At 44.1% G+C, this 17201-nt stretch overlaps 1 protein-coding gene across 1 annotated transcript in view; it reads left to right on the forward strand.

Annotated features, from left to right (window-relative positions):
- LOC130298173 (uncharacterized) overlaps nucleotides 1-17201 on the forward strand; it is a 308559-nt gene that overhangs the window by 288407 nt on the left and 2951 nt on the right. The window contains exons 17-19 of the mRNA XM_056551085.1: nucleotides 3249-3369; nucleotides 3453-3517; nucleotides 3684-4350. Coding sequence (XP_056407060.1) covers nucleotides 3249-3369; nucleotides 3453-3517; nucleotides 3684-4350 — 853 coding nt within the window. The remainder of the gene's footprint in view (nucleotides 1-3248; nucleotides 3370-3452; nucleotides 3518-3683; nucleotides 4351-17201) is intronic.

Raw genomic sequence — 17201 nt, forward strand, 5'->3', positions numbered from 1 at the left:
GCCCCTGCAGACTATTACTTGGCCCCTGCAGAGTATTACTTGGCCCCTGCAGAGTATTACTTGGTCCCTGCAGAGTATTACTTGGCCCCTGCAGAGTATTACTTGGCCCCTGCAGAGTATTACTTGGCCCCTGCAGAGTATTACTTGGCCCCCTGCAGAGTATTACTTGGCCCCCTGCAGAGTATTACTTGGTCCCTGCAGACTATTACTTGGCCCCTGCAGACTATTACCTCCCCCGATACTAAAGGTTCTGTCTTCTCACCAGCAAATCACTCATAACCGCCAAATCTATTGTTCTTCTACAGACTCCACACTGGCTCCGCCTACTCCAGTCTAGTCACATGGCTGGTCACATGGTCATGACATCACCACAGGTCCTTTAGCTGCCTAGGAAATAGCATCTACCGTAAGTACCCGGCTCCTCTACAGATACAGGTAGGTGTGTGCGATCACAACCAGCACAGCAGAGTCCTGCATACACTGAGCAGATGAGCCTAGAGCAGCAGCCCCATATCATGTGACTCCTCCTCCTCCATGTGACTGATCACATGACGGTGACATCATCGCAGGTCCTGTAAGTACACGGCGCCTCTACAGATACAGGTAGGTGTGTGCGGTCACCATCAGGATTATTGGGGATGTTTATTATTAACCCTTAATGACACAGTATACATTTATGCCCAGTGCCAGCTAATGACGGTCATCAACACGAATCCAGTAGATCCTGCGATCAAAATAATCGCGGGGTCCCGATCTGGTGAGACGACAGCCAGAGAGGTGACACTGACTGGAGAGGTGACACTGCTGGGACATTATACAGTAATGGAGGGGTCTGGTGATGACTGGAGAGGTGACACTGCTGGGACATTATACAGTAATGGAGGGGTCTGGTGATGACTGGAGAGGTGACACTGCTGGGACATTATACAGTAATGGAGGGGTCTGGTGATGACTGGAGAGGTGACCCTGCTGGGACATTATACAGTAATGGAGAGGTCTGGTGATGACTGGAGAGGTGACACTGCTGGGACATTATACAGTAATGGAGGGGTCTGGTGATGACTGGAGAGGTGACACTGCTGGGACATTATACAGTAATGGAGGGGTCTGGTGATGACTGGAGAGGTGACCCTGCTGGGACATTATACAGTAATGGAGGGGTCTGGTGATGACTGGAGAGGTGACACTGCTGAGACATTATACAGTAATGGAGGAGTCTGGTGATGACTGGAGAGGTGACACTGCTGGGACATTATACAGTAATGGAGGGGTCTGGTGATGACTGGAGAGGTGACACTGCTGGGACATTATACAGTAATGGAGGGGTCTGGTGATGACTGGAGAGGTGACACTGCTAGGACATTATACAGTAATGGAGGGGTCTGGTGATGATTAGAGAGGTGACACTGCTGGGACATTATACAGTAATGGAGGGGTCTGGTGATGACTGGAGAGGTGACACTGCAGGGACATTATACAGTAATGGAGGGGTCTGGTGATGACTGGAGAGGTGACACTGCTGGGACATTATACAGTAATGGAGGGGTCTGGTGATGACTGGAGAGGTGACACTGCTGGGACATTATACAGTAATGGAGGGGTCTGGTGATGACTGGAGAGGTGACACTGCTGGGACATTATACAGTAATGGAGGGGTCTGGTGATGACTGGAGAGGTGACACTGCTAGGACATTATACAGTAATGGAGGGGTCTGGTGATGATTAGAGAGGTGACACTGCTGGGACATTATACAGTAATGGAGGGGTCTGGTGATGACTGGAGAGGTGACACTGCAGGGACATTATACAGTAATGGAGGGGTCTGGTGATGACTGGAGAGGTGACACTGCTGGGACATTATACAGTAATGGAGGGGTCTGGTGATGACTGGAGAGGTGACACTGCAGGGACATTATACAGTAATGGAGGGGTCTGGTGATGACTGGAGAGGTGACCCTGCTGGCACATTATACAGTAATGGAGGGGTCTGGTGATGACTGGAGAGGTGACACTGCTGGGACATTATACAGTAATGGAGGGGTCTGGTGATGACTGGAGAGGTGACACTGCTGGGACATTATACAGTAATGGAGGGGTCTGGTGATGACTGGAGAGGTGACACTGCTGGGACATTATGCAGTAATGGAGGGGTCTGGTGATGACTGGAGAGGTGACACTGCGGGGACATTATACAGTAATGGAGGGGTCTGGTGATGACTGGAGAGGTGACCCTGCTGGGACATTATACAGTAATGGAGGGGTCTGGTGATGACTGGAGAGGTGACACTGCTGGGACATTATACAGTAATGGAGGGGTCTGGTGATGACTGGAGAGGTGACACTGCTGGGACATTATACAGTAATGGAGGGGTCTGGTGATGACTGGAGAGGTGACACTGCAGGGACATTATACAGTAATGGAGGGGTCTGGTGATGACTGGAGAGGTGACCCTGCTGGCACATTATACAGTAATGGAGGGGTCTGGTGATGACTGGAGAGGTGACACTGCTGGGACATTATACAGTAATGGAGGGGTCTGGTGATGACTGGAGAGGTGACACTGCTGGGACATTATACAGTAATGGAGGGGTCTGGTGATGACTGGAGAGGTGACACTGCTGGGACATTATACAGTAATGGAGGGGTCTGGTGATGACTGGAGAGGTGACCCTGCTGGGACATTATACAGTAATGGAGGGGTCTGGTGATGACTGGAGAGGTGACCCTGCTGGGACATTATACAGTAATGGAGGGGTCTGGTGATGACTGGAGAGGTGACACTGCTGGGACATTATACAGTAATGGAGGGGTCTGGTGATGACTGGAGAGGTGACACTGCTGGGACATTATACAGTAATGGAGGGGTCTGGTGATGACTGGAGAGGTGACACTGCTGGGACATTATACAGTAATGGAGGGGTCTGGTGATGACTGGAGAGGTGACACTGCTGGGACATTATACAGTAATGGAGGGGTCTGGTGATGACTGGAGAGGTGACACTGCTGGGACATTATACAGTAATGGAGGGGTCTGGTGATGACTGGAGAGGTGACACTGCTGGGACATTATACAGTAATGGAGGGGTCTGGTGATGACTGGAGAGGTGACACTGCTGGGATATTATACAGTAATGGAGGGGTCTGGTGATGACTGGAGAGGTGACACTGCTGGGAATGCTGGGACATTATACAGTAACACCACTGGAGGGGTCGGGGTGATGACTGTATCATTGTGTGTCAGGTTCCTATAAGGTGTCAGGACGTGGCGGTCTATTTCTCCATGGAGGAGTGGGAGTATGTAGAAGGACACAAGGATCAGTACAAGGATCAGGTCATGATGGAGGATCAGCAGCCCCTCACATCACCAGGTAATAGACATGACTATATACACACGTCCTCTCATTATTTGTATGTAAAGAATGAATTCAGTCTCTGTATGTGTTCCCTACAGTCACATTCAGTAAGAGAACAGCACCAGAGAGGTGTCCCCGTCCTCTTCTTCCACTGGATGATCAGGTAGATGGAGATATTCCCTATGATCTGTAGAAGGGCTGTGAAGCTCTTGTGGTCAGTCCCCTCACCCTCCATGACTCCTCATCTCCTGCTCATCTATAACATCCCATGTGACTTCCCCTACTGTCTGATGACCTTTACAATATTTGTTTCATATCTTATGAATCAGGGAGAAGATCCAAACAATACTAATGCTACAGAGACAGAAGTGAGCGGTGATGAGCAGTATACGAAGAACATTCCTACAGAGAAAGATTTGATCAATATTAATCGTACAGATATGAAGGAAGAAGAAGAGACAGATGTGATCGGTGATGAGCAGTATAAGGAGGACATTCCTACAGAGAAAGATCTGATCTATAGTAATACTACAGACTTAAGGAAAGAAGAAGAAGAGACAGATGTGAGCAGTGATGAGCAGTATAAGGAGGACATTCCTACAGGGAAAGATGTTAACAATTTTGATGCTACAGATATAAAGGAAGAAGAAGAGACAGATATGAGCGGTAATGAGCAGTATCAGGAGGACATTCCTACAGGGAAAGATCTGAACAATTTTAATGCTACAGATATAAAGGAAGAAGAGACAGATATGAGCGGTGATCAGCAGTACAAGAAGGAAATTCCTACAGGGAAAGATCTGATCTATATTAATCCTTCATATATGAAGAAAGAAGAAGAGACAGATGTGAGCAGTGATGAGCAGTACAAGAAGGACATTCCTACAGGGAAAGTTCTGATCTATATTAATGCTACAGATATAAAGGAAGAAGAAGAGACAGATGTGAGCGGTGATGAGCAGTATAAGGAGGACATTCCTACAGGTAACCACCCAGGTGATTAGTAACCACTAAATACAGAGAAGGGTCACAGATTCTTTAATCTATCTGTCCTGTCTCTTTCTTGCTGTATATTCATCCTTTCAGCCAAAATGCAAACTAATGTGATACTACTTCTGCAATATGGACACGAAATATCCCTATGTGTACACAACATGGAGACATATACCAGATAACACAATACACAACATGGAGACATATACCAGATAACACAATACACAACATGGAGACATATACCAGATAACACGATACACAACATGGAGACATATAACAGATAACACAGTACACAACATGGAGACATATACCAGATAACACAATACACAACATGGAGACATATACCAGATAACACAATACACAACATGGAGACATATACCAGATAACACAATACACCACATGGAGACATATACCAGATAACACAATACACAACATGGAGACATATACCAGATAACACAATACACAACATGGAGACATATACCAGATAACACAATACACAACATGGAGACATATACCAGATAACACAATACACAACATGGAGACATATACCAGATAACACAATACACCACATGGAGACATATACCAGATAACACAATACACAACATGGAGACATATACCAGATAACACAATACACAACATGGAGACATATACCAGATAACACGATACACAACATGGAGACATATAACAGATAACACAGTACACAACATGGAGACATATACCAGATAACACAATACACAACATGGAGACATATACCAGATAACACAGTACACAACATGGAGACATATACCAGATAACACAATACACAACATGGAGACATATACCCAGATAACACAATACACAACATGGAGACATATAACAGATAACACAATACACAACATGGAGACATATACCAGATAACACAATACACAACATGGAGACATATACCCAGATAACACAATACACAACATGGAGACATATACCAGATAACACAATACACAACATGGAGACATATACCAGATAACACAATACACAACATGGAGACATATACCAGATAACACAATACACAACATGGAGACATATACCAGATAACACAATACACAACATGGAGACATATACCAGATAACGCAATACACAACATGGAGACATATACCAGATAACACGATACACAACATGGAGACATATACCAGATAACACAATACACAACATGGAGACATATACCAGATAACACAATACACAACATGGAGATATATACCAGATAACACAATACACAACATAGAGACATATACCAGATAACACGATACACAACATGGAGACATATACCAGATAACACAATACACAACATGGAGACATATAGCAGATAACACAATACACAACATGGAGACATATACCAGATAACACAATACACAACATGGAGACATATAGCAGATAACACAATACACAACATGGAGATATATACCAGATAACGCAATACACAACATGGAGACATATACCAGATAACACAATACACAACATGGAGACATATACCAGATAACACAATACACAACATGGAGACATATACCAGATAACACTATACACAACATGGAGACATATACCAGATAACACCATACACAACATGGAGACATATACCAGATAACACAATACACAACATGGAGACATATACCAGATGACATATACCAGATAACACAATACACAACATGGAGACATATACCAGATAACACCGTACACAACATGGAGACATATACCAGATAACACAATACACAACATGGAGACATATACCAGATAACACAATACACAACATGGAGACATATACCAGATAACACAATACACAACATGGAGACATATACCAGATAACACAATACACAACATGGAGACATATATCAGATAACACAATACACAACATGGAGACATATACCAGATAACACAGTGCACAACATGGAGACATATACCAGATAACACGATACACAACATGGAGACATATACCAGATAACACAATACACAACATGGAGACATATACCAGATAACACTGTACACAACATGGAGACATATACCAGATAACACAATACACAACATGGAGACATATACCAGATAACACAATACACAACATGGAGACATATACCAGATAACACAATACACAACATGGAGACATATAGCAGACAACACAATACACAACATGGAGACATATACCAGATAACACAATACACAACATGGAGACATATACCAGATAACACGATACACAACATGGAGACATATAACAGATAACACAGTACACAACATGGAGACATATACCAGATAACACAATACACAACATGGAGACATATACCAGATAACACAATACACAACATGGAGACATATACCAGATAACACAATACACAACATGGAGACATATACCAGATAACACGATACACAACATGGAGACATATAACAGATAACACAGTACACAACATGGAGACATATACCAGATAACACAATACACAACATGGAGACATATACCAGATAACACAGTACACAACATGGAGACATATACCAGATAACACAATACACAACATGGAGACATATACCCAGATAACACAATACACAACATGGAGACATATAACAGATAACACAATACACAACATGGAGACATATACCAGATAACACAATACACAACATGGAGACATATACCCAGATAACACAATACACAACATGGAGACATATACCAGATAACACAATACACAACATGGAGACATATACCAGATAACACAATACACAACATGGAGACATATACCAGATAACACAATACACAACATGGAGACATATACCAGATAACACAATACACAACATGGAGACATATACCAGATAACACAATACACAACATGGAGACATATACCAGATAACGCAATACACAACATGGAGACATATACCAGATAACACGATACACAACATGGAGACATATACCAGATAACACAATACACAACATGGAGACATATACCAGATAACACTGTACACAACATGGAGACATATACCAGATAACACAATACACAACATGGAGACATATACCAGATAACACAATACACAACATGGAGACATATACCAGATAACACTATACACAACATGGAGACATATACCAGATAACACCATACACAACATGGAGACATATACCAGATAACACAATACACAACATGGAGACATATACCAGATGACATATACCAGATAACACAATACACAACATGGAGACATATACCAGATAACACCGTACACAACATGGAGACATATACCAGATAACACAATACACAACATGGAGACATATACCAGATAACACAATACACAACATGGAGACATATACCAGATGACATATACCAGATAACACAATACACAACATGGAGACATATACCAGATAACACCGTACACAACATGGAGACATATACCAGATAACACAATACACAACATGGAGACATATACCAGATAACACAATACACAACATGGAGACATATACCAGATAACACAATACACAACATGGAGACATATATCAGATAACACAATACACAACATGGAGACATATACCAGATAACACAGTACACAACATGGAGACATATACCAGATAACACGATACACAACATGGAGACATATACCAGATAACACAATACACAACATGGAGACATATACCAGATAACACAATACACAACATGGAGACATATACCAGATAACACTGTACACAACATGGAGACATATACCAGATAACACAATACACAACATGGAGACATATACCAGATAACACAATACACAACATGGAGACATATACCAGATAACACTATACACAACATGGAGACATATACCAGATAACACAATACACAACATGGAGACATATAGCAGACAACACAATACACAACATGGAGACATATACCAGATAACACAATACACAACATGGAGACATATACCAGATAACACGATACACAACATGGAGACATATAACAGATAACACAGTACACAACATGGAGACATATACCAGATAACACAATACACAACATGGAGACATATACCAGATAACACAATACACAACATGGAGACATATACCAGATAACACAATACACAACATGGAGACATATACCAGATAACACGATACACAACATGGAGACATATAACAGATAACACAGTACACAACATGGAGACATATACCAGATAACACAATACACAACATGGAGACATATACCAGATAACACAATACACAACATGGAGACATATACCCAGATAACACAATACACAACATGGAGACATATAACAGATAACACAATACACAACATGGAGACATATACCAGATAACACAATACACAACATGGAGACATATACCCAGATAACACAATACACAACATGGAGACATATACCAGATAACACAATACACAACATGGAGACATATACCAGATAACACAATACACAACATGGAGACATATTCCAGATAACACAATACACAACATGGAGACATATACCAGATAACACAATACACAACATGGAGACATATACCAGATAACACAACACACAACATGGAGACATATACTAGATAGCAGAAGAGTCTTAGGAGGATGGATATAGTGACATAACTAGGGTCCTCTCCCTTCCCCCCATCCACTACTTATTTCTCATCAAACAGCAACTGGTTCCATGGCTACCAGCTAATTAACCAGCCCTTTCCCTGCTGGGTCCTGGCTATTTAATCTACTACAGTTCTGTATGGCTTTACCCTTGAATGGTCTCTGATCTTCAGGCACTCTCCTGTTGTTCCTGGTTGTGATGACCCATGTATGACCCTGACCTGTCCCACATGCTCTCTGTTTCCTGATCCCGATCCTGACTTCACTTCATTCCTTTATCCTGTCTTAGGCTTTTCCTTAATACCGTCTCGCCCCCTCCCATAGACTTTCATTGAGTAGGTATATTGTGATGTCATGACCCCCACAGCCCACACTCAGTGCTCAGTACTAAATGTTCCAAATTCTTGGGCAGGGAAGTACCCCTTTAACCCCTTAAGGACTCAGCCCATTTTGGCTTTAAGGACTCAGACAATTTAATTTTTACGTTTTCATTTTTTCCTCCTCGCCTTCTAAAAATCATAACTCTTATATTTTTATCCACAGACTAGTATGAGGGCTTGTTTTTTGCGCGACCAGTTGTTCTTTGTAATGACATCACTCATTATATCATAAAATGTATGGCGCAACCAAAAAACACTATTTTTGTGGGGAAATTAAAACGAAAAACGCAATTTTGCTAATTTTGGAAGGTTTTGTTTTCACGCCGTACAATTTCTGGTAAAAATGACGTGTGTTCTTTATTCTGAGGGTCAATACGATTAAAATGATACCCATTATTATATACTTTTATATTATTGTTGCGCTTAAAAAAAATCACAAACTTTTTAACCAAATTAGTACGTTTATAATCCCTTTATTTTGATGACCTATAACTTTTTTATTTTTCCGTATAAGCGGCGGTATGGGGGCTCATTTTTTGCGCCATGATCTGTACTTTTTTTTTATACCACATTTGCATATAAAAAACTTTTAATACATTTTTTATAATTTTTTTTTTAATAAAATGTATTAAAAAAGTAGGAATTTTGGACTTTTAAAATTTTTTTTCGTTCACGCCGTTCACCGTACGGGATCATTAACATTTTATTTTAATAGTTCGGACATTTACGCACGCGGCGATACCAAATATGTCTATAAAAAATGTTTTTTACGCTTTTTGGGGGTAAAATAGGAAAAAACGGACGTTTTACTTTTTTATTGGGGGAGGGGATTTTTCACTTTTTTTTTACTTTTACTTTTACATTTTTTTACATTTTTTTTTACACTTGAATAGTCCCCATAGGGGACTATTCATAGCAATACCATGATTGCTAATACTGATCTGTTCTATGTATAGGACATAGAACAGATCAGTATTATCGGTCATCTTCTGCTCTGGTCTGCTCGATCACAGACCAGAGCAGGAGACGCCGGGAGCCGGACGGAGGAAGGAGAGGGGACCTCCGTCCGGCGTTCTGAATGATCGGATCCCCGCAGCAGCGCTGCGGGCGATCCGATCGTTCATTTAAATGGCGAACTGCCGCAGATGCCGGGATCTGTATTGATCCCGGCACCTGAGGGGTTAATGGCGGACGCCCGCGAGATCGCGGGCGTCGGCCATTGCCGGCGGGTCCCTGGCTGCGATTAGCAGCCTGGATCAGCCGCGCATGACACGGGCATCGCTCCGATGCCCGCGGTTATGCTTAGGACGTAAATGTACGTCCTGGTGCGTTAAGTACCACCTCACCAGGACGTACATTTACGTCCTGCGTCCTTAAGGGGTTAATCTCCCTGTCTTTTCTCACTCTGTGGCAGAGCAGCTCATGTCTTGAAGAAGTGCGCTGGAATAATTCTCTCGTGGACTCTCCGATATTATACAAGATGAGATTTGGCCAGAAATCTTCAGGAGCTTTTGTCTTTCTCAATCCTAAATGACACTAGATTCCAAAAGTGACCACCAGTCTGGCCCTTTTCTCGGATCATTCTAAACCTGGGACCCTTGTTATCTCACTGCTGCAGGGAGATCGCAGGGGGCCCAGCGGCGGGACCCCCGCCGGTGTGACTGATAGATGCAGTGTATATGTACTCCATCGATTTGTTTAAAGGAGTACTCCGTCTCGCACTTTTTTCCTTTTATCCCGTCCTGGCTGCAAAATAAAAGAAAACGCACTTTCTCTTACCTGCCAACGAGCCCCCGGTGCTCCGGTACACTCCGGTACAGGTGTTCGGTCCCCGGGCTGTATTCTTCTTACTTCCTGTTAGCCCGGCACGTCACACGGAGCTTCAGCCTATCACCGGCCGCAGCGATGTCCCGCCTCTGCTGGTGATAGGCTGAAGCTCCGTGTGACGTGCCGGGCTAACAGGAAGTAAGAAGAATACAGCCCGGGGACCGAACACCAGTACCGGAGTGTACCGGAGCTCCGGGGGCTCGTTGGCAGGTAAGAGAAAGTGCGTTTTCTTTTATTTTGCAGCCCGGACGGGATAAAAGGAAAAAAGTGCGTGCCGGAGTACTCCTTTAAGCAAACATACAAGTCCCCCAACCTTTTCTCAACCTTTTTCGCGACTGTACTCCCAAAGGGTAAAAGTATGTCTGCGGGTACCCCTCATGCAGAACTTACGTGCAAGGGGTACCTGTGGACAAAATAAGTCATAAAAGTACTTACCCTACTTTCCCACGTATAAGACGACGCCCAACTGTTTCAGTTAAAATATAGAGTTTGGGATGTACTCGCCGTATAAGACTACCCCTCTATTGCGATGTACTGTACCTTTGCTTTTGTTTCCCCCACACTAGGTAGGCAGCATAGTTCCCTCATACTAGGTAGGCAGCATAGTTCCCTCATACTAGGTAGGCAGCATAGTTCCCACTACATTAGGTTGTCAGTATAGTTCCCCTCACATTAGGTTGTCCGCATACTTCCCTCACATTAGGTTGTCAGTATACTTCCCCCACATTAGGTTTTTTGCATAGTCCCCCCCCCCCACACACACATTAGGTTGTCAGCATAGTTCTCCCACATTAGGTTGTCAGTATAGTTCCCCCACATTAGGTTGTAGTTCCCCCACATTAGGTTTGCAGTATAGTTCCCCCACATTTGGTAGGCAGTGGCCCCCACAGACATACATATACAGTGTATGGCTGGAGGCTGCATGCCTGTGTACAGCCCCACTTCAGTGCTCCGACCACCACTTCTCTGGTCAGGGGTCACAATCTACTGCTGTGGCCTATGAGCCATAGCAGTAGGTTCCGGGACCGGAGGAGCGGTGGTCAGAGCACCGAAGATGACATGCTGGTAACTTACCATGCGCACGCATCCTCGCTGCTCCGCTCCGTTCTGCTGTTTCCATGGGCGCACAGGACGTCAGTGACGTCTCTGCGTGCACTACCTCCCAAGCCCCTGTGTTTTTAACCTCTTAAGGACCCAGGGCGTATGGGTACGCCCTGGCTTCCTGGTAGTTAAGGACACAGGGCTTTCCTGTACGCCTGTGGGATTTCCGGTCCCCATCGGGCGGGGACCGGACCGGGGTGAGTGTTTATATTTATCAGCAGGCACCCCGTGCAAATGCCCAGGGGGGGTCATCAGAGCGGCGATTTGCGGCTATTCCAGGTCATACGGGTCTGTGGTGACCCGTAAAATAAGGGGGATTGGGGTTGTCCAAGACACCCACGATCCCCCTGAAGGGATAGGAGTGACGTGGCAGGGGTGCCACCCCTCCTATCCCTGCTATTGGTCATCTAGAAGCGGCGACCAATAGCAGATCGGGGGCAGGGGGTTAACTTTCGGTTTCCCCGTTCTGCCCACCCACAATAGGCGGGGCAGAACGGGGAAACCGAAGGGGACCGGTGCCAAAGGTCCACTTCCTATTGGCGGAGGCAGTGGGCGGCGAATGGCGACGGTCCCCTTCAGTCCCTACGGAAGCCGGTGAGTTGCCTAGCAACATCTAGAGGGCTACAGTTTAAGACCACTATACAGTGATCTCTAAACTGTAGCCCTCCAGATGTTGCAAAACTACAACTCCCAGCATGCCCAGACAGCTGTTTGGGCATGCTGGGATTCGTAGTTTTGCAATATCTGGAGGGCCACAGTTTGGAGATCACTGTGCAGTGGTCTCTAAACTGAAGCCCTCCAGATGTTGCAAAACTACAAATCCCAGCATGCCCAAACAGCTGTCTCGGCATGCTGGGAGTTGTAGTTGCGTACCTCCAGCTGTTGCATAGCTACATCTTCCTTCGGCGATTAGTACATGCTGGAAGTTGTAGTTTTGCAACAGCTAGAGGCACACTGGTTGGAAAATAGTGAGTTAGGTAACAGAACCTAACTGAAGGTTTTCCATGCACAGTCTGTAAGTACATGCTGGGAGTTGTACTTTTGAAACAGCTGGAGGTTTGCTCCCCCATGTTACAGAAGGTACATTCACACGGGTGAGTTTCCTGCTTCAAGTTTGAGCTGCGGCAAATTTTTCGCCGCAGCACAAACTCCTGGCGGGAAACTCACTGTAAACCCCCGCCAGTGCGAATTTACTCTAAAAACACTACACTACACTATCACATAATAAAGGGTAAAACACTACATATACACCCCCTTACCCTGTCCCCCCCAATAAAAATGAAAAACGTATCGTACGGCAGTGTTTCCAAAACGGAGCCTCCCAGCATTTCCGGACAGCCGGACATTTCCGGACTGTCCAGGCATGTTGGGAGTTTAGCAACAGCTGGAGGCACCCTGTTTGGCAATCACTGGCGTAGAATACCCCTATGTCCACCCCTATGCAATCCCTAATTTAGTCCTCAAATGCTCATGGCGCTCTCTCACTTCGGTACCCTGTCGTATTTCAAGGAAACAGTTTAGGGCCTGTTAGTGTAAATTATTATTCTTTTTTTTTTTTTTTACACTAACATGCTAATGTTGTCCCATACTTTTTTACTTTTTCCCAAGTGGTAAAAGGAAAAAAAGACCCCCAAAATTTGTAACGCAATTTCTCCTGAGTACGGAAATACCCCATATGTGGGTGTAAAATGTTCTGCGGGCGCACAACAAGGCTCAGGAGTGAGAGAGCGCCATGTACATTTGAGGCCTAAATTGGTGATATGCACAGGGGTGGCTGATTTTACAGCAGTTCTGACATAAATGTAAAATAATAAATACCCAGATGTGACCCCATTTTGGAAACTACACCCTTCACGGAATGTAACAAGGGGTATAGTGAGCCTTAACACCCCACAGTTGTTTGACAAATTTTCGTTAAATTTGGATGGGAAAACGAAAAATAAATAAAAAAATCACTAAAATGCTGGTGTTACCCTAAATTTTTCATTTTCACAAGGGAATATAGGATATAAAGCCCCCCTAAAATTTGTAGCCCCATTTCCTCTGAGTAAGAACATACCCCATAAGTGGATGTAAAGTGCTCTGCGGGCGAACTACAATGCTCAGAAGAGAAGGCACGACATTGTGATTTTGAAGAGAAAATGTATCCGGAATTGAAGCCCACGTTGGTTTACAAAGCCCCCATAGTGCCAGAACAATGCCCCCCCCACACATGTGACCCCATTTTGGAAACTACACCCCTCACGGAATGTAATAAGGGGTACAGTGAGCATTTACGCCCCACAGGTGTCTGACAGATTTTTGGAACAGTGGTCTGTGAAAATGAAAAATTTAATTTTTCATTTGCACAGCCCACTGTTCCAAAGATCTGTCAAACACCAGTGGGTGTAAATGTCTTCAAAACTGAACTGGTCCCTGAAAAATTACGATTTTGAAAATGTTGTGAAAAATTGGAAAATTGCTGCTGAACTTTGAAGCCCTCTGATGTCTTCCAAAAGTAAAAACATGTCAACTTTATGATGCCAACATAAAGTAGACATATTGTATATGTGAATCAATATAAACTTTATTTGGAATATCCATTTTCCTTATAGGCAGAGAGCTTCAAAGTTAGAAAAATGCAACATTTTAATTTTTTTCATCAAATTTTTGAATTTTTCACCAAGAAATAATGCAAGTATCAACAAAAATTTAGCAATAACATAAAGTAGAATATGTCACGAAAAAACAATCTTGGAATCAGAATGAAAGGTAAAAGAGTTATCAATGCTTGAAGTGACAGTGGTCAGATGTGCAAAAAACGCTCTGGTCCTACAGTGGAAATTGTCTGGATCCTTAAGGGGACAGAGATGTCCCAAATGTAACGGGGGTAATTAATCTCGGACGGGACACCCGGGTTATGGATAATCCATACTCTGGGCATCCCGGCGTATAAGACGACCCCCGACTTTTGAGAACATTTTACTGGGTTTAAAAGTTGTCTTATACGCCAGAACATATGGTAATTTCATAATGGTGTGTGCTTACCTCTCTAGTGTGATACTTAATCCTCTTGTGCCATCATCTCCCCCCCCTCTGGTCCCCCTGGGCCAATATATGACATACATACAATAACACCCTCCCATACTGTAGTGTTACACTTAGTCTAACATGCTGACCAGGCCTGTGTCTATCCCGTTCGGCGGGAGTCAGAGGGCCGCACTGACGGGGGACGTCTTTCTCCGCTGTGCCGGCACCTCAGGCATGGCAGCCACTGCAGCTCACGTAAAGTGGCCGTGGCCACAGCTCTGGCCGCAGTACCATATTGTGAGCTGCCGCGATGACTGCGCGTCCAATCCCCCCTTTGCGCTGACAAATACTGCCCAATGCATGGCCGGTATTTGTCAGCGAATTGCTGTACCCCCGCACAACCCGTGGCGTACCCCTAGAGGTACACATACCCCTGGTTGAGAACCCCTGCCCTATGGGGACTAAAAAAAAATTAAGTAAATAGGCCCTAAAAATTTTAATTTACCCTTTTTTCTATTTTACCCCAAAAAGTGTTAAAAAAAAAAAAATATTTGATATCGATGCATGCGTAAATGTCTGAACTATCTAAATATGTTATTGATCCCGTACAGTGAATGGCGTTAACATGTCATTCCCCCCAAAAAAAGATTGTAAAAGGCGATTTTAAAAGTCACATATACGCAAAAGAATGATAGAGCCCCGAATACGGAAAAATTTGAATGTTATAGGTGGTCAAAGTAGGGCGATTATAAATATTCTAATATTTAAAAAAAATATATATATAAAAAAAATAGGAAAGCGTGTAACCATGGGGATCATTTTAATGATATTGACCCACAGAATAAACAGAACATGTCAGTATTACCGTAAAGTGCACTGTGTAAAAACAAAACAAGGGAATCACAGGTGACGTCTTCTTTGTTCAGGGTCTCTTCACTTTTCCTTTTCTTCTCCATCTGTCCTGGTATCATGAAGACGTCTCCCGGACAAGACTCCACACAATCTGCCAGACACACATATTAGGCTCCTCGCTTCAGCATCATCCTCATCTCTATATAGATTTCACATCAATATTGCCTCACATAGTAATAGTGCCCCTATAGTAGTTAGGCCCTCTCTGTGCCCCCATATAGCAGTTACTCCCCTTCTGTGCCCCCATATAGTAGTTAGTCCCCTTCTTTACCCCCATATAGCAGTTAGTCCCCTTCTGTGCCCCCATATAGCAGTTAGTCCCCTTCTGTGCCACCATATAGCAGTTAGTCCCCTTCTGTGCCCCCATATAGCAGTTAGTCCCCTTCTGTGCCACCATATAGCAGTTAGTCCCCTTCTGTGCCACCATATAGCAGTTAGTCCCCTTCTGTGCCCCCATATAGCAGTTAGTCCCCTTCTGTGCCCCCATATAGCAGTTAGTCCCCTTCTGTGCCCCCATATAGCAGTTAGTCCCCTTCTGTACCCCCATATAGCAGTTAGTCCCTTTCTGTGCCCCCATATAGCAGTTAGTCCCCTTCTGTGCCACCATATAGCAGTTAGTCCCCTTCTGTGCCCCCATATAGCAGTTAGTCCCCTTCTGTGCCCCCATATAGCAGTTAGTCCCCTTCTGTGCCCCCATATAGCAGTTAGTCCCCTTCTGTGCCCCCATATAGCAGTTAGTCCCCTTCTGTGCCCCCATATAGCAGTTACTCCCCTTCTGTGCCCCCATATAGTAGTTAGGCCCCTCTTTGCTCCCATATAGCAGTCCCCTTCTGTGCCCCCATATAGCAGTTAGTCCCCTTCTTTGCCCCCATATAGCAGTTAGGCCCCTTCTGTGCCCCCCATATAGCAATTAGGCCCCTTCTGTGCCCCCATATAGCAATTAGGCCCCCTCCCCCCCCCCCACTTAAATGAGATTGACAGATGGGGAGGTAGGTTGCTTTTTCCCTGTACTTAGGTAGGTAAGTGGTTTCAGCTCCCCCACCCTAGGTAGGTGGCTTCTCCATCTAACAGAGCCCCCCCCCCT

The sequence above is a fragment of the Hyla sarda genome, assembly GCF_029499605.1.
Source record: "Hyla sarda isolate aHylSar1 chromosome 1 unlocalized genomic scaffold, aHylSar1.hap1 SUPER_1_unloc_3, whole genome shotgun sequence".
Classification (NCBI taxonomy): domain Eukaryota; kingdom Metazoa; phylum Chordata; class Amphibia; order Anura; family Hylidae; genus Hyla; species Hyla sarda.